This window comes from Palaemon carinicauda, chromosome 11, assembly GCF_036898095.1.
Source record: "Palaemon carinicauda isolate YSFRI2023 chromosome 11, ASM3689809v2, whole genome shotgun sequence".
NCBI classification, from domain to species: Eukaryota; Metazoa; Arthropoda; class Malacostraca; order Decapoda; family Palaemonidae; genus Palaemon; species Palaemon carinicauda.
Window position 1 is genome coordinate 126,937,102 of NC_090735.1, and position 19,448 is coordinate 126,956,549.

General features: G+C 45.2%; 1 protein-coding gene across 1 annotated transcript in view; it reads right to left on the reverse strand.

Moving 5' to 3' along the window:
* LOC137650197 (uncharacterized) overlaps positions 1–19,448 on the reverse strand; it is a 36,108-nt gene that overhangs the window by 5,808 nt on the left and 10,852 nt on the right. Inside the window, exon 2 of the mRNA XM_068383375.1 lies at positions 4,634–4,769. Coding sequence (XP_068239476.1) covers positions 4,634–4,769 — 136 coding nt within the window. The remainder of the gene's footprint in view (positions 1–4,633; positions 4,770–19,448) is intronic.

Below are 19,448 nucleotides of genomic sequence, written 5' to 3' on the forward strand. Positions count from 1 at the left end.
TTTAAATGAGCAGAAAATTCCCATGAAGAAGAGAGATTAAGCCCGTTTCAGTTTGAAAACCTGGCTCAAGGTCAAGCGGTAGACCTTGACCGCAGTGACTGAAATGGGTTTTTCGTTCCTCAGCAACACTTAAAATGTCAGTAATCAAGGGAATAGTATAGCCTTGAATGGAGCAATATTCCCCATACAGCACAACTCACAGAATGTTTTCCACTTGGCCTGATACTGTTGCGGACGACTTTCAGATGTATCCAAAAGGTTGTTTTGCAGTTGGTTTTGAAAAGCCTTTCTTTCAGAGGAGATGCTAGATAGTCTCCAACCATTTAGAGACAGGCAATGAACAGTCTCGTGGAACTTTCTTACATGGGGTTGATACAGTAGGTTTGGCAAATCTGGGATTTCCATGAGAAGTTCCAGCAGATCTGGATATCACTCTGCTGTTGGTCACTTTGGGGCTAGTAGTTTTATACTGACCTCTCAGGATGTTCAGGATCTGACCAATCAGACAATGGATGGAAAGGAATAAAAGTCTAGTCTGTCCCATGGGTGGCTGGAAGGCATCTTCCATTGCTGCCACTGGGTCCAGGACTGGAGAGTAATACACTGGGAGTTTGGTGTTCAGGTAAGTGGTGAATATGTCTAGTGATAGGGAGCCCCACAAAGTCAAAAAGACTTCGCCACTAGGGGAAGCAAAGACCATTTGGAACTAACTGTTGTCCCTGGCCGACTCACATGGTCTGCAATGACATTCTTCATATGAGGGATAAGCCTCGCCGAGAGAGAAACTACATTGTTCTGTGTCCAATGATGCATCTCCAACGCTAGTTGGCATAGAAGGAGGGAGACAGTGCCTCTCTTTAGAGATATAGGTCACAACCATGCAGTTGTCGCTTATCAACAATACAGAGTGGCCTTTGAGAGTCTCTGTGAAGTGGAGTGGTTCTTAGTTTCTAAACTAAGTAGTTAATATGAAAGAGGCCTTGTTTCCTGAGACCACAGACCTGAAAACTGCTCCCTTCCTGGATGAACGCCCCTCCCTTGGTGTGAAGCATCTAAGAATAGAAGGTACTTTGGGAGAGAGACCTGAAGGGGTGTTCCTGCTAACAGGTTCTATCTCAACCCCCACTGCAGGGTTGCAGGGTAGTTGGATGTTCGAGACCACGGGCTCTTCAGAGCCCACTGCACCAAGTGAAAATGCATTCTCCCAAAGGAGACTAACTTCTCTAACAAGGTGAGGTGTCCAAGGAGCTTTGGCCAAGAATGAGCAGGAAGCGATTTTCCTCCCAAAAAGTTTTCTGCCACTTTACCGAAACTTGCTACTGTGTCTGCAGATGGAAATACTCTAGCCTGAGCATAAACGATATCCATGCCTAGATATCTGATAGATTGTTGGGGATGAGACTGGACTTCTTTAGATTTAGTTGAATTCCCAATTCCTTGCAGAAGTTGAGGAGATTTTCTGTTCTATAAGCAGAGTTTGAGACTGCTAGGAGAAGCCAGTCGTCAAGATATCTCAGAAGCCGTATGTCCATGGCATGAGCCCAGATGAGACAAGGGCAAAGATCCTGGTAAACACCTGAGGTGCTGTTACCAGGCTGAACCATAGAACCTTTAAGTTAAAAATTGTCTCAAAAGGGAAACCTTAGGTACTTCCTTGAGGCAGGAGGATGGGGACCTGAACATGCGTATCCTTTAGGTCTATGGTCAGAAGAAAATCATTATTCCTGATGACCTGAATAATAGTGGCCAAATTCTCCATTTTAAACGTTGTTTTAAGACTACAGATTCAAATGGGACAATCTATGACGGGTCTCCAACCACCCGTCAGCTTTTCCACTAAGAATAGATTGCTGAGGAACCCTGGAAAGTCATCTAATACTTCCTCTACGGCTCCTTTGGCCAACATCTCAAGACTCCTTTGCTGAGCCTTCAAATGGAATGGTCCGAGTAAGAAGGGGGCGGATAATTTATAAATAGGACTCAATATTCTGAACGCAGTACTTGCATGGTCCAGGGATCGGTCCCGAAGAGTTGCCACCTGTGCCAATGATTCTGTAGCTATCTCCCTACAAGTGGCAAGTCGGGGGATATGCTCTCCCTAACTTGAGCCTCTGCGGCCACAACCTCTACGGTTGGAAGAGTGTCCTCTACAGCAAAAGGTGGGCTGAGGGTCTAGCCTCCTACGCTGGTGAAAGTCTGTAGGAGGAAGCTGTCACCTTTGCTGGTTGACTAGTTAAAAAAGGTAGTTGAGGGGGCAGGCATCCTTGGGGCCACAGCTCTCCTCATAAGAGATGTCTGACAGACTCTCTCTGATTTTCTATGGCAGCAGTCACATCTGATGGAGGAAAAAGAGGGGAGTCCACCTGGTTGGAGTCCCTCAAACAGATAGCATCCATTTTAAACAACTGTTTAGTGCACCTAGCTAAGATGGCGTTGCAACATTTAAGGATGAAGTTGCCCAAAAGAGAGACTGCCTGATGAAGTAAGAACTCCAAAGCATTGGTTCCTGACCTCAAGATGTCTTCAAATTGTTTTGATGCCTTGATGGGAGGTATCTCCAAAAGGGAAAAGTTATCCTGGATAAAATTAACCATAAGGTATAAGGCTCACCATGCCACTAGTGGGAGGCGAGGTAGGTCTATGCATTTCTGAATAATGAGGGGCCCAGGATACTGGGACTGGATCCAGCTTAGAGCGCAGCGGCCATACCCATGGGATCTGTCACAAACATCGACTTAGGATCACTAGGCACATGATCAATATTCATTGATAACAAATAAAAATTATGATCATCAATAATTAAATTACCATTATGGCCATCGTCCTCTGTAACTGGAGCCACACAAGGCTCAAGAAAATGAAGAACAGAATGGGGGGGAATATTTTTTGTTGTAGCAAAGAGCTCATGCTTCTTACCATAACAGAAGACGACGAGGAAGGAGAACGATCTCTTAGCTCGTTTCTTGCATCGATAACGAAATCTCTCCCACTGGGAAAAGAACCACTCCCTACATTACTAACACGTAGATTCGTCAGAGTATCGTTGGCCACGGCATTAGCCATTGTCAAGCACAAGCGTAGCACAGATAATGATAAGCACACTTAGAGGCAATAATAAAGAAACGAGACAAAGAACCAAGTTGTGATCGTAGAGAAAGGAGAGAGAGGAGAGATCATCTCTTATTGCAACAACAACCAAGATAGGAGTGAGGCCTACCGGCAACCATACTTAACACTGCCCAGCAGTGGGGTTGCTGGGTAACCAACCAAACCCTTTTTCTTTTATCATTGTGTGGTTGTTGAAAACAGAACTAGGAGTACTGTAACATATTTTAATGACATGGAAGTTTGTATCTGCATAGGAATAAACAAACCCATACACTTTTTGCTTTCACCAACAAACCATATCTCCAGCCTAAAAACAAGACAATGGCCAATGCCGTATTCATCCTTATCAATCTTAATGAACTTTATGAGCAAGAAAAACTTCATAATAGTAGTTGCATCTTATCACTATACAAAGGGCTTGTCAGCAGAGGTGTCCCTAGCTTACACGTACTCTTGCCATTCCTGGTTGTTAGAGCCCTTCCTTATTAATTAGTCTTTTAGAGTATCTATTCAACCCTTTTTAGGCCCTCTCCTCATCTATATCATATACTTTTTTCACTTACCTATGGTCATACTTTCCATGTGACTGAACCACCTAAAAATACTCGGTTCCATTCTCTCACCTACAAAAACATTTTATCTACGTATTTCTCCCAATCAAATTTTCTTATACTTCACACTATAAACAGATAATTTTAGCAACTTGATTTTTTTTTTAATTCACACTTAGCATCAACACATAAGTTCCATTAAAGAGTTGGCCAAACCATACCCATTTATATACCTTGTGTTTCATCTTATTGCCATACATTTAATTTATTTCCAGATATCTAAGCAAATCAACCACTAACGTTCTTTTACCATCCATATCCATCGTTCAATCTTCCAGGTTAACACTCATTGTGTAAACACTTTTATAATTTTACCAGCTTTTGTAGCATTATCTGCAAACTTGAAGTATTTAACAATCCCCTTGCCATTCTTTTCTTTTTTAAGCTCAACTTTGCATATCTACATACACTTTCTTTATCTTAAACCTCTCCCCTTACTCTGCCTACTTTCACAACAAACTAGTTACTCTCCAACTACAGTACATAGGCTGCTCTAACATTTGCTTCACTGCCATCATACAAACTATTAATCCCACGCAGCAAACTATCGTCTCGAGCATACATTCTTAACGCCTTCCATAATTGCCTCTATAGTATATAATTGTCATAAATTCTGGAAGGTCCATGTTTGCTATACAGTATTTTCCCCTTTAATTTCAAACTTCTCCCATGTGTGTTTCATAACAAAATCTTGATCCACACACACTTTCCCTTATCTAAACATCCACTCACAAGTCTTCCCTCATTAGTCCTTCTGTCAACTGACTAACTTCTAAATGGAAAATCATAAGAACACCTACCTATTGCGATCAATTGCATCAGTTTTCCTCTTTCACAACGGAACAATCATTTCATTCACTTAATCCTTGAGACCTATTCCATTTAATACATACACACACTTTCCATTCCCTCACCTGGTGCGCTTCTCCAAGAGTGTACCGTTGGAAGCGACGAAGCACGTGGCCCTTTCGCAGGTGTGATCAATGGTCCAGCTTTCGCCCTGGTCTCTCAGCGAGCACCTCTCAGCGTCAAAGCATCGTCCACTGTAGTCTGAAAGGAAAATTCTAATTAGAAAACATGGTTTACAAGGGAAATATTTATTCTAATGTTACTCTTCTTGAAATATTTTATTATTCCCAGTTTCCTTTCCTAACTGGGCTATTTTCCCTGTTGGAGCCCCTAGGCTTATAGCATCCAGCTTTTCCCACTAGGGTTGTAGCTTAGCAAGTAATAATAATAATATTGACTTAAAAATAGGGATAACAAGAAAATTACATTAACAATAGGACTGGCCTGATAATGATGTAGTTAAAGCAGTAACATGAGAAATCTGACAACTAAGATCAATTGGAAAAATTTATCGTAAGTGAAAGATTACTCCAATTCATTTTATAACTGATACTCTGAATAGTAAGAAAACTGAAAAGTGATCTTCAAAAATGAAGCAATTTCATAACACTTCATTGTTTATCTCCTTACTTGTGAAAAACAATATGATAGCAATTTTTTCAACAACAAACAAATAAATCTATCACCGATTGTCTCGAGATTCAGTAATAATATTTGTAGAAGAGGAAAGAATAGTGGTCAGGATTCTCTTATGAAATTGAGGATTGTCCATTACAGTGTTATGCTTTTTTCATCAAGTAACGTATACGATTGACAAAACTAAGTAAAGACGAGTATGATGGTAAATTCAATTAATTCCTTGTCGCAAAACAACTGGTTGACTTTTTGTAAAAATCCCACAGAAACTTCTCATTAAAAGGATACACACACATATATATCGTAACAAATGCAGCCATTTACAGTCCACTCCAGGACAAAGGCCACGGTAGTCCATCTTGTGACGAGCTGTTGGCCTTAACAGAATCTTGTAAATATTCGTTTATAGACTTGTCAAATTTACGCTTAACTTTTAGGGTCTCTTGTTTAGTATTGCATATTAGAAAAAGAGAGAGAAAATAAGAAACTTGTTTAATATGCCCTCTTCAACAAAGTTTCTGACAGGTGTCAGTTGGCATTATTTAAGAATATTCTTGTGAAATACAGTAGGTCATAAAATTCTGACAGGCCTTGTGAAAAATCTTTTATGTATAACAAAACTGATCTTAATTTATTTAATTTAGATCTTAAAGTTTCCACTTATCATTTTTTGTTAATTAATTTCAGAATATAAAAACATTTTTGTATCTTTCAATTTTCCCCACCATAGCCTTCATATTCAAGTGTAATTCTATCAGTCACCCAATCTAGTCTTGATGAAGAGTTACAAAGTACTGTAATTCGAAACGAGTCAACACCAAATAATAAATGGAGAAATGTAAATACAGTTTTCCTCTTATCCTGAAAGATATCTGAAACACGGCTTGTCCGGAAAGATGCAGCTTTCGATTAAATTCAGCATCAGAAACTTGGAGCTTTACGGAAGCCTTAGAACATAAACTAGTGATAACTCAAAGAGTTATGTTAATAATAATGATGAAAATAACACTAAGAGACAGGAAAAGAGTAACATGGATACAAGAGTAAGCTAAAGTAAAAGATATTCTAACAACAAACGGTATAAGAAAAAGAAATGAAGATGTACAAGACATATAATGAGACTGACAGACAATAGATGGGCATTTAGAGTAACAGAATGGGTCCTTTGAATTTGTAAAAGGAGCAGGGGAAGGAGGAGAAGACGATCGATTGACTAACTAAGAAAATGTGCGGGTATAAACTGGCATAGGAAGACCATATACAGACGCTAGTGGAAGGACATGTCTGAGGCCTTTGTTCTGCAGTGGACTAGTAATGGCTGATGATGATAATATATATACTTTACATGAATACAAACATATACTTTCTCACACACACCAAAATAAGATAAAAATCTGTGTATAATTATAAGTCATCATTTCTGGATTCCCACAAAAAGCCAGAATCAAGTTATGAAATAAAGGTTAGATATTGACAAGGTCATTGAATGATACATTTCAGCCAATAAGTGTCCCATTTTTTTTTTTATATCATTGACGACCTTTAAATGTCATTTATTTTTATCTAGTGTACCCAAATCATTTCTCTTTTGCTCTCCCAAGGTGAAATATTCTCCTATCCAACATCCGTCATTATTTTTTTTTTCTCTCTCTACAAACAAGTCTCGCATGAAAATAAAATGTTTTGTTTTTTATGCCTTTTGATATGACAAGAGAATGACAGAAGAATACGATATAAATGGTGATAATATTCACATTTATATAGATATATATATACTGTATACACGTATATATATATGATATGACAAATTTGAAAGTAATTTGTATTTTTCCTAACAATACAAGCCTGTAGCTATTTAATGTATAAGTGAATTATCATTCGGCAAAGGTGGAAGACTAGTTATTAGGATTTAAAGGGAGGTGGCAACTTCCCCACCAGCTAGTTAGTGGGGGGGGGGTAGTGAGGGGTTGTAGGGGTTGCCAGCTACCCCTCTCACTCACACTCTAGTGAATCTGAGCCACTTTTGATTGCAAGCAGGACTTAACGTGGGAGACAAGTGATGGCGAGACAATTTGTATAAATAGCTATAGCTTTTGTTCCGACACTACAAACCTTACACCATTTATTAAGGATGACTCACCCATTAGGAGGGTTGAAGTCCAACCACTGGCTTAACCAATGACCCAGGTTACTGAGAAAAACCCTGATACATATCTACAATTTTGTGCAATGCACGGATAGCAGCCTGAGCAACCTGTGTGCAATGTGACTGTCTAGGTAAGAATATTCCGAGATAAACAGGAATGTTGATATCAAACATAGACGTTTCCTATACCCAACTCGCGGGGAGTATCGGGGACGTAGACAAGTATTAAATCTATATTAGGTTACACAAGGGAAATTATTACTATCTGCAGATAGGTGATGCAGCATGCAGAGGACCCATGGTGCTGTTCCCTAAGAAGGGAAGATGAAAGAAAGAGCCAGTCATTCTTACAGATTCATCCAATCCCGGGTAACCAATGCCCTCAGCTATCGGCTACTTGTCCATCAAGAAGCCTGAGGCCTTCTAAACCACTTGTTGTGCAGCCACCACAGGATCAATGGAGAACATCTCCATTCTCCTGTGGGTCACATCTTGCAGGTAGTGGGCGGTGAAGGCTGTCTGATGCTTCCACACACCAGCTTGTAATACCTGAGCCACACTTTAGTTACGTTTAAACGTCAGAAACGTACTTATGTCCCTGATATAATGAGCTCTAGGTCGATGAGCAGGAGGAGGGATGGGATTCACTGCATGGTCAATGACCCTGCGAATCCAAGTCGAGATGGTGTTCTTTGTGATCCTCCCTTTGACTTTCCCCGTGCTGATGAAGAGTGCTGACATTTGCGGGCAAGCTGCTGCGGTGTGTTTAAGGTAATACCTCAACACTGGGTAAAGTAACAGCTGAGCTGGCTACTCCAGATTTTGAGTCTTAGTAATAAACTCAGGGACGAAGCTGAGTGTCACTTTTCCCCTAGAATAGGTGATGTCGTAGGGCCATGAATCTCACTAACTCTCTTGGCTGAAGCCAACACGAGTAAGAACACTGCCTTTAAAGTGAGGTGGGGATTTATTACCTAGTGTAGCGGCTGGTAAGGAGCACCTTTCATAGACTGAAGGACGCAAACCACGTTCCAAGGAGGAAGTCTAACTTCCGACTAGGGGCAAGTGAGCTCATAACTTCGTATGAGGAGAGATTACACTCCAACGAAGAGGAAAGTTCAACTCCTTTCAGTCTAAAGGCAAGGCTTAAGGCTGAGTAGTAAACTTTCACAGCTAAGCCCGATAAAGCTTTTCCTCCCGAAGGTATACAAGGAACTCCGCTATTACTAGAAACGTGGCATCGAGGGGAGGGATACCCCTTCCACTAACCACAGAATACAGTCCACTTAGGATGATAGGCTCATGCCGAAGATCTTCGTAGGTATCCAGACATCCTTCTCACAACTTGTTGCAAAAAACCTCTCTGTGAGTGAGTGATGTTGGATAGTCTCCAGGCGTGAAGACAACGAGAAGCTACTGCCTTGTGGTAGATATTTGCCCATAAATATAAATGCATTAGTTGATCTTCGTATTTACAAAGTATTACAATAGAAATTAGAGCTAATTGACAACAGCTATTGGTTAACCCTCTACCAAGTAAGTAGCCCTCACGGGATACATTTTCCACCATCTTTACAAATCTAATGAATGCAATCTTATGTTATACCTCACACCATATGTTTTCAGCTCATAGGAGTACTCTTCAACCACTTGTTTATCCAATTAAAATAATCTAATGTTTACGTATGTGTAGATATCAGTGCCGAAGTGATTCTGTGTCTATTAAACCTGTTCTTCTGGGCATGGACTTTCTCCAGCCATCTGATGGATCTGACAAAGACTCTTCCTTGTAGGTCAAAAGAATGATGGTAATCACTCCTATAACACCCTGCAGAAACCACATAAGTCTCCCATCTATGCAAAAAAAAGAACTGGTTCACCAGTATCGGTTTATTGGATTATCTCGAGAGGAAAAGTTTGATTGTAGATATTTGGACACTGCGAGAACCAACAGAATTAGTTGTCTATGGCTCAATTCTCTCAAGAAATGAAGCAAGTTGTTCCGAGGGGGAAATATGAAGCCTACTCTACCGATGGGATTCTTGCCATGAAGTGCAAAGATAACAGCATTGTTAATTCATACTCATTCCCTCTTTTCTATAATACTAAGATTTGATTTTGCAATAAAATTCTCAAATAAATGAAAAATTGTAAAAAAACATGATTTTTTTCCTAAAGTTAAAAAATAAAGTTATACTGTGTGTGAAGGTCATTGGTGTGTTTAGTACAGTACTTATATTTGAAGGAAAATTTTTGCAAACTTCTATACAGTATCTGCACTTTTTGCAAAGAATCACTAAATGTCAAAGAAAAGCCTCTAAATTAGCATACCAAGAGGATTTATATCATATCTATTATTTCTGTGGTTAATAAGGGCAGCACTGGACACCAAAATGAATGATAAACCCATAAAGTTCAATTCAAAGGTTAAGTGCCCACTTGAATAAAAAATAAAGAAATAAAAACTATATTTCATTTAGCACTATTGATATGTAAATAGATCTGTTCTTAACCTTTAGTTTAAACACTGCTCAGCATCTTTAACTTTTTGCTACACATATACAAATGCTAAGGTTATTTTCAGAATAATTTCATTTTTCTTTCGAGTGTCATTAGAGAGGGGGTTAGGCTGTGTAGGACTGTCGGTCACCTTCCGTAATAATGTCATATAAATACTGGGTAGAGAGAGAGAGAGAGAGAGAGAGAGAGAGAGAGAGAGAGAGAGAGAGAGAGAGAGAGAGAGAGAGAGAGAGAGAGAGAGAGAGAGAGAGAGAGAAAGAGAGAGAGAGAGAGAGAGAGAGAGAGTTCAATTAACTTTATCAAAATACTGTATTCTGGCAAGCTGCAAGATGAAAAAAATCGCAGGGGAGAGTAATTGAATTGAAGGGCCTGGTGGAAAAAAAAGCACACAACATGTAGCATTGAAATAATCTCCCTAGCAATAACATCCTTTGACACGAAGGGATGAAATTAAAGGACACCAGCGATACTGAGCAACATCTTGATAAAAAAAAATATCCTCTATGAGGAGGAAAAGTGAAGTAGTTTCAAGTTGTCAGAATTAAAATGAAATTTACATAAAATTCAATATAAAATGACAAATTCATAGATAGTTTGTATTTTTCCTAACCATACAAACCTTAGCTATTTAATTAGGGTCTTACTTTCAGCGTAGCTGAAATGATGAGCCATAAGATTTTTAACGAGGGTTTACTGTAGGGGAGGGGTAGCTAGCTACCCCTCCGCCCCCTCACACACCGGTGAGTATCTCACTTTGCTTAGAGGTAGGACTTCCCGGGGGACAGGGCTGGCGGGCAAGTTTGATTAAATAGCTAAGGTTTGTATGGTTAGGAAAAATACAAATTATCTACGAATTTGTCATTTGTTCCGTAACCGAAATACAGACCACGCTATTTAATTAGGGTGACTTAACCATTAGGTAGGGTGGTAAGTCCCAGCCGTACTGGCTTTGGCTTTTGCCCGGGGACTCAGTATTTGAGTGTGTAGAACTCAAGATAAGGGGTCCCTGCATCTCGCAAGTGCCTTGCTCTGCAAGGACCGCGGCCTACGTAAGCTAGTGTGTGAAGGAGTGAAGTGTGACTCGTCCTAGGAAGTTGACCTGGAGTCCTTTCGATGGAAATCTAGGTTAGGACGATCCCAATACCACCTCGTAAGGGTATGGGGACGTGACAGTATTAACTTAATACAGTACTAGGAACACAAGGAAACATGGTTTACCTGCAGTGGTTTGAGGTCAGCTGTGCAGAGAACCCAGGATGCTGCTTTCCCCAAGAGAGGGGAGAATGAAGAAAAGAATAAGGGCCAGGCATACCTTTTCATTCATGCAGACTAAAACCGGGTAACAATGCCCTCAACCTTCTGCTACCTGTCCATTAAGGAGCCTGAGGTTTAAACCAGCTGTTGTGCAGCCACCACAGGGACGATAGAGAACATATCGAGCCTCCTATGGGTCACGTCTTGCAGGTAGTGGGCTGTGAAGGTCGTTTGGTGCTTCCAAACCCCTGCTTGTAGAACCTGCGTCACAGAGTAATTTCTCTTGAATGCCAGGGACTTAGCGATGCCCCTGACATGTGCCCTAGGGCAATGTGACGGAGGACGGTCAGGATTCAGGGAATGGTGGATAACCCTGTGAATCCAAGCTGAGATTGTATTCTTAGTGACCCTCCTCTTCGTCCTTCCTGTGCTCACGAACAATGCTTGCACCCGAGGACGAATTGCAGCTGTTCTCTTAAGATAGAGCCGCAGACTCCTTACTGGGCACAGTAGGAGATGGTCTGGGTCATCTGTTACAGAACGGAGACTCGAAATCCGGAAGGAGTCGAACCGGGGGTCTGGAACTCCTGGATTCTAAGTCTTAGCTACAAACTCAGGGACGAATCTGAACGTTACCTCCCCCCATCCCCTTGAATGGGCGATGTCATACGAGAGACCATGAAGTTCGTTGACTCGCTTGGCCGAGGCTAGAGCAAGCAGGAACACCGTCTTCCAAGTCAGGTGGCGATCAGAAGCCTGGCGTAATGGTTCGAAAGGAGGTCTCTTAAGAGACCTGAGGACTCGAACCACGTTCCATGGAGGAGGTCTCACTTCCGACTGGGGGCAGTTAAGTTGATAACTTCGTATGAGTAGAGAAAGTTCCAGCGAAGAGGAAATGTCCATTCCTTTGAGCCTGAAGGCAAGACTTAAAGCTGAGCAATAGCCTTTCACTGCTGAGACTGAAAGGCGCATTTCTTCCCGCAAATAGACGAGAAACTCCGCTATTGCTGGAATATTGGCATCGAGAGGAGAGATACCCCTTCCACGATACCAACCACAGAAGACTCTCCACTTTGCCTGGTAGACCCCTGCGGATGACTTTCGCAGGTGTCGAGACATCCTTTCCGCAACTTGTTGCGAAAGCCTCTCTCTGTGTGGAGACGCTGGATAGTCTCCAGACGTGAAGTCGTAGCGATGGTACGGCTTTGTGGAAGATGTTGGCATGTGGTTGTCTGAGTAGCTCGTGTCGAGGAGGAAGCTCTCTAGGGAGTTCCGTCAGGAGCTGCAGAAGGTCCGGGAACCACTCTGCGCGATGCCATAGCGGAGCTATTAAGGTCATCGAAAGGTTGACCGATATTCTGGTGTTGTTGAGTACCCTTCTCATCAGACAGAATGGGGGAAAAGCGTAGACGTCGATGTTGTCCCACCGTTGTTGAAGGCATCTTGCCAGAGTGCCTTGCGGTCCGGGACTGGGGAGCAGTACAGCAGGAGCTTGAAATTCAAGGCTGTCGCGAACAGATCCACCGTCGGGGAACCCCACAAAGTCAGGACTTTGTTGGCTACTAGACGATCCAAAGACCACTCGGTACTCACTATCTGAGATGCCCTGCTCAAACTGTCGGCGAACACATTCCTCTTGCCTGGAATGAAGCGAGCTGATAGTGGAATCGAGTGGACTTCGGTCCATCACAGTATCTCTACTGCAAGATGGGATAGCTGCTGTGAAAAGGTACCTCCCTGCTTGCTGATGTAAGCCACTACTGTGGTGGTGTCGCTCATCACCACCACGGAATGACCCGCCAGGTACTGTTGGAACTGCTGAAGTGCCAGATACACGGCCTTCATTTCTAGCAGGTTTATGTGGAGGCACTTTTCTAATTCTGACCATAGGCCTGAGGTCCTGTGGTTCAGAACGTGGGCCCCCCACCCTTTTTTTGATGCGTCCGAAAACAGCATCAAATCCGGGGGGAGGACGAGAAGATCCACTCCCTTTCGTAGGGTTTCCTCTGTCAACCACCACTGAAGATCCGTCCGTTCCGCAGGACCCATTGGGACCAAGATGTCCGGGGAATCGTGTCCTTGATTCCACCAGGACTTGAGTCGCCATTGCAGGGATCTCATCCTGAGGCGACCATTTGGAACTAGACGGGCCAGAGAAGAAAGGTGACCGAGGAGACGTAACCAAGATTGGGCTGGGAGTTCTTCTCGTCTGAGGAAAGGAACTGCGACCCTCCTCATCCTTGCTATCCTGTCGTCTGATAGGAAGGCTTTGTGGAGATTGGTGTCCAAGATCATGCCTAGATATACCAGTCGTTGAGTTGGAAGCAGAGAAGACTTCTCAAGATTTACCATGATCCTTAGATCTTGGCAAAGTCCCAGAAGCTTGTCTCGGTGTCGAAGAAGGGTCGACTCCGAGTCTGCCAGAATCAGCCAGTCGTCCAGATAGCGGAGGAGACGGATGCCAATCCTGTGTGCCCACGAAGAAATCAGTGTGAACACCCTGGTGAATACCTGAGGTGCTGTAGAGACCGAAACACAGCACCTTGAACTGGTAGATCTTGTTGTCTAGGCTGAATCTTAAGTACTTCCTTGAAGACGGATGGACTGGGATCTGGAAGTATGCGTCCTTCAGGTCCAGTGTACACATGAAGTCTAGTGGTCTCACCGCAAGTCTGACCGTGTCCGCTGTCTCCATGCTGAACGGGGTTTGTTTGACAAACCTGTTCAGGGCTGAGAGGTCAATAACTGGTCTCCAGCCTCCAGACACCTTCTTTACAAGAAAGAGTCGACTGAAGAAGCCTGGGGAACCGTCAACAACCTCCTGGAGAGAGCCCTTCTTTAACATGGTTTGGACTTCTGCCCGTAGGGCTTGGCCCCTTGCCGATCCCATGGCAAAGGAGCTCAATGACACTGGATCCGCTGTCAGGGGAGGTAGAGATGTTATGAACGGGACGCGATATCCTTGACCAATTACGGAAATCGTCCAGGAATCGGCCCCGAGTTGCTGCCACCTGTCTGCGCAACTTTGAAGGCATCCGCTCCCTCTAGGATTCTTTCCTCCCCTGAAGGACTTTTTGTCTTTCCTGTCCTTGACAGGAAAGGGCTTCGACACCGTTGCCTTCGCTGCCACAGCCGGTTTCGTTGTTTTGGACGGGCGAGGTTGTTGAGGTGCCGGAGGTTTATAGGGCTTTGATGTAAGAGCCCTATGAAGGAGGGAGTCCCGGTTGGACTTTCTCCCCCTCTCGGCTGCCTGTTCCAAGTCTTTAGGCTCGAACAGGTTCTTCCCTAGAAGGGAAGAATGTCTGAGCCTGCTGACCTCGACGGCTGGGACCTTCGCGTGCAACCTCTCTGCCACCGCATCACGACGTTTCAGGATTGAGTTGGCCCACAAGTTCGAGACTTGGTGGGCCAGAAACTCAATGGTGTGGGTGCCGGAGAGGAGGAAGGTCTCCAGGGCCTTCCTGGTGCTCTCCTTAGACAAATCTTCGGATCGCAACAGGATGCCAAGACATCCCAGCCAGATGTCAAGCCTCGAAGTAGCCTGCAAGGCACACTTCGCGACCTTCTCCTGGCTTATGATCTCAGTCGCCGAGAAAGTCACTTGCCGGCTAGAGAGTCTCTCAAGAGGGACTCCCTTGGTAAGCTCTTCCACAGAGTGGTGCAGGGAAGAGCTAAACAAGCCTCCTCCATGATCTCGAAGTACCTCCTCTGTTGGACGCGAGGAGGCGGGAGGAGTTTGTTGCCAGCCGTGAAACGGCTGGAGGAGGCGAGCTCGGAGAGCTGGCCCTCGACCTTATCCTGGCACTCTTCACCCCTTGGAACCGGGCCAAAGCTGCACTGGCCTTCGCGGATTTCTGAGTGCCAAAGACTCGGTCCAGGACCGTGTCCTTGCCCTCGCGAGGAGGAATCTCAGGATTGGGAATCCTGTTGAGATGCCTCATCAGGGTCAGGACTTGCCAGAAGGCATGCTCTGACTCTTGTGGCTCCCCCTCCTGGAGAACTGGCAGCGAAGTCTCCCGTCCCCAAAGGCTCTCCTTGGGGGGGACACGTGGACGTTCTCCGCGGGTCTTTTAGGTTCTGGACAGATCATTAAGGATAACTTGGGGACTGTCTTGTAATCCTTGGGTTCCCTCCTGGGAGGAATACAGGACTCCAACAACGACGTCTGAGGGCTCTTCTCTGCTCCCACCTGGGACGATTCTCCAGCGCGAGGTGGGGTTTCTCCCATTGGTGCGATGGGAGAACGCCTCACCTCGTCAGACTCCCCTGAGTACGGAAAATGCTCGTCCACAGGAGAGGGAGAAAACGTCTGGGAGGGAGAGGGAGCCTTCCTCAAGGATGTCAGAGGAGCCAGCTTGACCCTCGGAGAAGTTACCATGGTTTCTACTCCTCTCTTTCTCTTCAGTGGGGTCAAGCAGGTTTGACAGCCTGCACGACAGCTCTGATGAGGGATCCAGTTTGACAGCCTGCACGACAGCTCTGATGAGGGATCCAAACCATCGCTGCTTACTGACAGCAGCGCTGTCAGAGACTAGCTCTAAAGGGAAGGGGATTGGGGCAATCCTTTGGAGTACTATAGACACAACTGCTAGACCTGCCTGGAAGGAAAGGGAAGAAGAGGAAGGTTGGTTCCTGGACCCATCTGGTGATTTCCCTCCCTCCTGCGAGTGCGCTGGTCTGCGCCTGCAGGGGGGGGGGGGTGAGGATGACCTGGCTGCTCTCGTTCCTGTAGGCTCGCGTGGTGACTCACGCGGTGGCTCACGTTGTGCTGGCGTTCACGCGATAGTACCCTAATAGGATCGCGCGCACGTAAGTGCAGGCATGATGGCGAGGGCGCGCGGGCGAGCATTGGCGCGCAGGAGAGCAATGACGCGTTGGCGCGCAGGAGAGCAATGACGCGTTGGCGCGCAGGAGAGCAATGACGAGTTGGCGCGCAGACGAACGATGGCACGTAAGGCGTGTAGGTGAACAACTGCGCACAGGTGGGGGTGCGCGCGGGCGCGTAGGAGATCTCAGAGATGACGAGAGGGCGTGTTGGTGCGCTGGCGAACAATGGCGCGCAGGCGATGGAGCGCGCGGGAGCTCAGGAGATCGATGGCGCGCAGTTGCGCGATTTTAAGAAGCACGAAGCGCAGGCTTGAGTGCAAGCGATTGCACACGCAATGTAGATTGTTCGCGAGAGCGTGGGCGCGCAGGATCTCGGCGAGCTCTAGGCGAGCGCCCACGCGCAGGGGTGTTACCCCGAGCGCCCATGCAGAGGGGTGTTACCCCGAGCGCGTGGGCGTGCAGGAGGGTGCACAGCAGGATCTGGTGTCTGCGCGCGATGGCGCGATGGCGCGTAGGCAATGGCTGACGAGCTGGCGAGATCCTATGGCACGTAGGCGAACGCTGAAGAGAAGGAGAAACTCGGTTCTTCATTCTAGCGCCCAGATCCGGAGATCGTGGGCGCGCAGGCGAATGATGGCGTGCAGGTGAACGTTGGCGCGCAGGTGAAGAGCTCTGGCGAGCAGGAGATCGTGGGCGCATGGGGCGCGCATCAGGATGAGGGTGCGCAGTTGTACGCTGGCGAGGAGAAGACCGCTGGCGAACAGGAGAGCGCTGGCGAGCAGCAGAGCGCTGGCGTGCAGGTGAGCAGGAGAGTGATGGCGAGTAGTCTCAGCTGCAGAAGGTCTCTGGGGGTGTTGTCTACGAGGATGAAGTTCTGAGTAGAGAGGGCTTCACCGCAGGCGAGCGGTGAGGCGAAGGAAGGCCTCTACGGCGAAGAGGAGGGCGAGCCTTCCGACGGATACGACCTCTGGGGGCGTCAGGCAGACCATCATCAGTCCTCCGAAGAGGAGTCTCTGTCAGTGAACTCCCCCGAGGGAGAGAATCACCTGCAGGAGAGAGCGTAGGACTTAGCTCCTCCCTCGAAGGATGTTCAGAGGGAGGAACTAAGCCTTCAGCTGCATCGGGAACCAAGGCAGGGGTTTGACCTAACTCGTCGGAGGCCCCTGCCACAACAACGTCGACGATAGACAGAGGGTCAACCTCTGCTACCGCCGGCGACTGTTTGACAGCAGCCCTCAACTGGATTAAGTCAAACAGGGCTTCCCTGGAGGGCAAGCCCTTAAGCCCCAAGGAAGCCCAAAGCTGCAACAAATCATCATTAGCAACACTGTTAAATGATAAATCCTCCCCCGGGGGAGGAGGAGGAACTGCCTCGCTATGGGAGGCATCTCCCTCTCCCGATCCCCGAGGTCGGTCAACAAAAGAACGGCCTACGCTACCACTCGACGGCCTCTCGGAAGAGGCCGCTCGAGCGGGAGCTTCGGAGGAGTTCGGGCTACGGAAGAAGAGTCCTTGGAATTTTCTTTCTTCAAGGAAAACCTTGAAGGAGAAAGATCCCTTTTGGACTTCATCTTCCGGCGCCGGGAAAACCTCTCCCACTGGGAGGTCGACCACTTCCTACACTCACTACATACTTTGTCTCTATCACACCGTTGGCCCCTGCAGAACGGACATAAGGTGTGAGGGTCTGTTTCGACCGCCGACATATATGTACCACAAGGGCGGTCAGGTAATCCGGGGCACTTCCGCACAATGGTAGAGGCCAACTTCCAAGCACACACTGCAAAGAAAAAGCAAAAAAGATTAAGACTGTCAATAAGCGAGGGTGGGAGCAGACACGTCTGTTAATCACCCGAGCCAAAAGCAAAGTGAGATACTCACCGGTGTGTGAGGGGGGGAGGGGTAGCTAGCTACCCCTCCCCTACCCCCTCGCTAACTAACAAGGGGGTAGTAAACCCTCGTTAAAAATCTAATGGCTCGTCATTTCAGCTACGCCGAAAGTAATACCCTAATTAAATAGCGTGGTTTGTATTTCGGTTACGGAACAATTAAGTTTTAATTTGAAGATACTTTCTATGCTTTTTGCTTCAACTGCATAAATGTTCTGGTTAATTTTCTATTTAGTCTTATGCCTTGAAATTTTTACATTACTGCAGACTAGACAGCCTGAAAAGCTGCTGATTCGTTTGACTATAACCTACAAGTTTAATAGGTTGTCAGTTTTACTTCATAAAAATGAATTTAGATATTACATAATATAGCCAATTCAACAACTACAGGTGAAATATCTTTAGCTAATAAATAAACTAAATAACTAAACAAAGACTCGAAAAGGTAAACAACGAAAATCTTGAATCCGAAGAGCCAGGTTTTGTGTCTTTGCTATGTTACAAACTCTGGAATGAAGCTTAGAGAAACTTCCCTCCAACCTCTTGAATGGGTGACATCAGCTGCCAGCCCATGTAGTTCACTTACCTGTTTGGCCGAGGCCAAGGCAAAAAGGAACACTCTTCTATGTGAGGTCACTATCAGACGGTTGTTTAAGAGGTTCGTAATAATTTGTCTCTTCTAGAGATCTCAAAACCTTCATGACATCCCAGGACAGTGGACTGACTTTGACTGGAGGTCAGGTCTGCTCGAAGTGCTGAATTAGCATACAAATTTCACTGAGTAAGAAATGTCTATTCCGTTTAGACTAAGGACTTGGTTCATGGCTGAACGATAACCTTTCACCGTTCATGGCTGAACGATAACCTTTCACCGCAGAAATGGAAAAGTTTCTCCCTAAGAAGGTAGAAAAAAAAAATCTGAGATTACAGGTATAAGGCATCAAATGGACGACACCAACCTCAGAAGACAGGCCATTTTGCTCGATAGATTGCAGTTGAGATATCCTGACATTTGTTGTGGAAAATCCTGACATGGGGTTGTCGCAAAAGATGTGGAAGGTGCGGGAGTTCTTTGGATTATCACAATGTTGCGACCAGGCGGCCTTTAGGCCGCATTGTATGTTTCACATGCAGAACTTTCCTCCAGGAACCAGTCATTCTAACGATGACAGATGACCAAGTAGTCTCTGCCACTAAAGAGCCGGATGGAGGAACACCAAGAAAATGTAGGGCTATTTGTTAAAACTGACAAATCCTGTCCTACGAAGGGAACACTTTCCCTTAGAGGGTGTTGATTTCCATACCAAGGTCGACGAGACATTATTAATATTAATATTACTAGCTAGCTACAACCCTAGTTGGAAAAGCAAGATCCTGTAAGTCCAAGGGCCTCAACAGGGAAAAATAGCCCAGTGAGGAAAGAAAATAAGGAAATAATTAAACTATAAGAGAAGTAATGAACTAATAAAATAAAACATTTTAGGAACAGTAATAACATTAAAATGGATATTTCATATAAAAACTATAAAGAGACTTATGTCAGCCTGTTCAACATAAACATTTTCTGCAAGTTTGAGCTTTTGAAGTTCTACTGATTTAACTATTTGA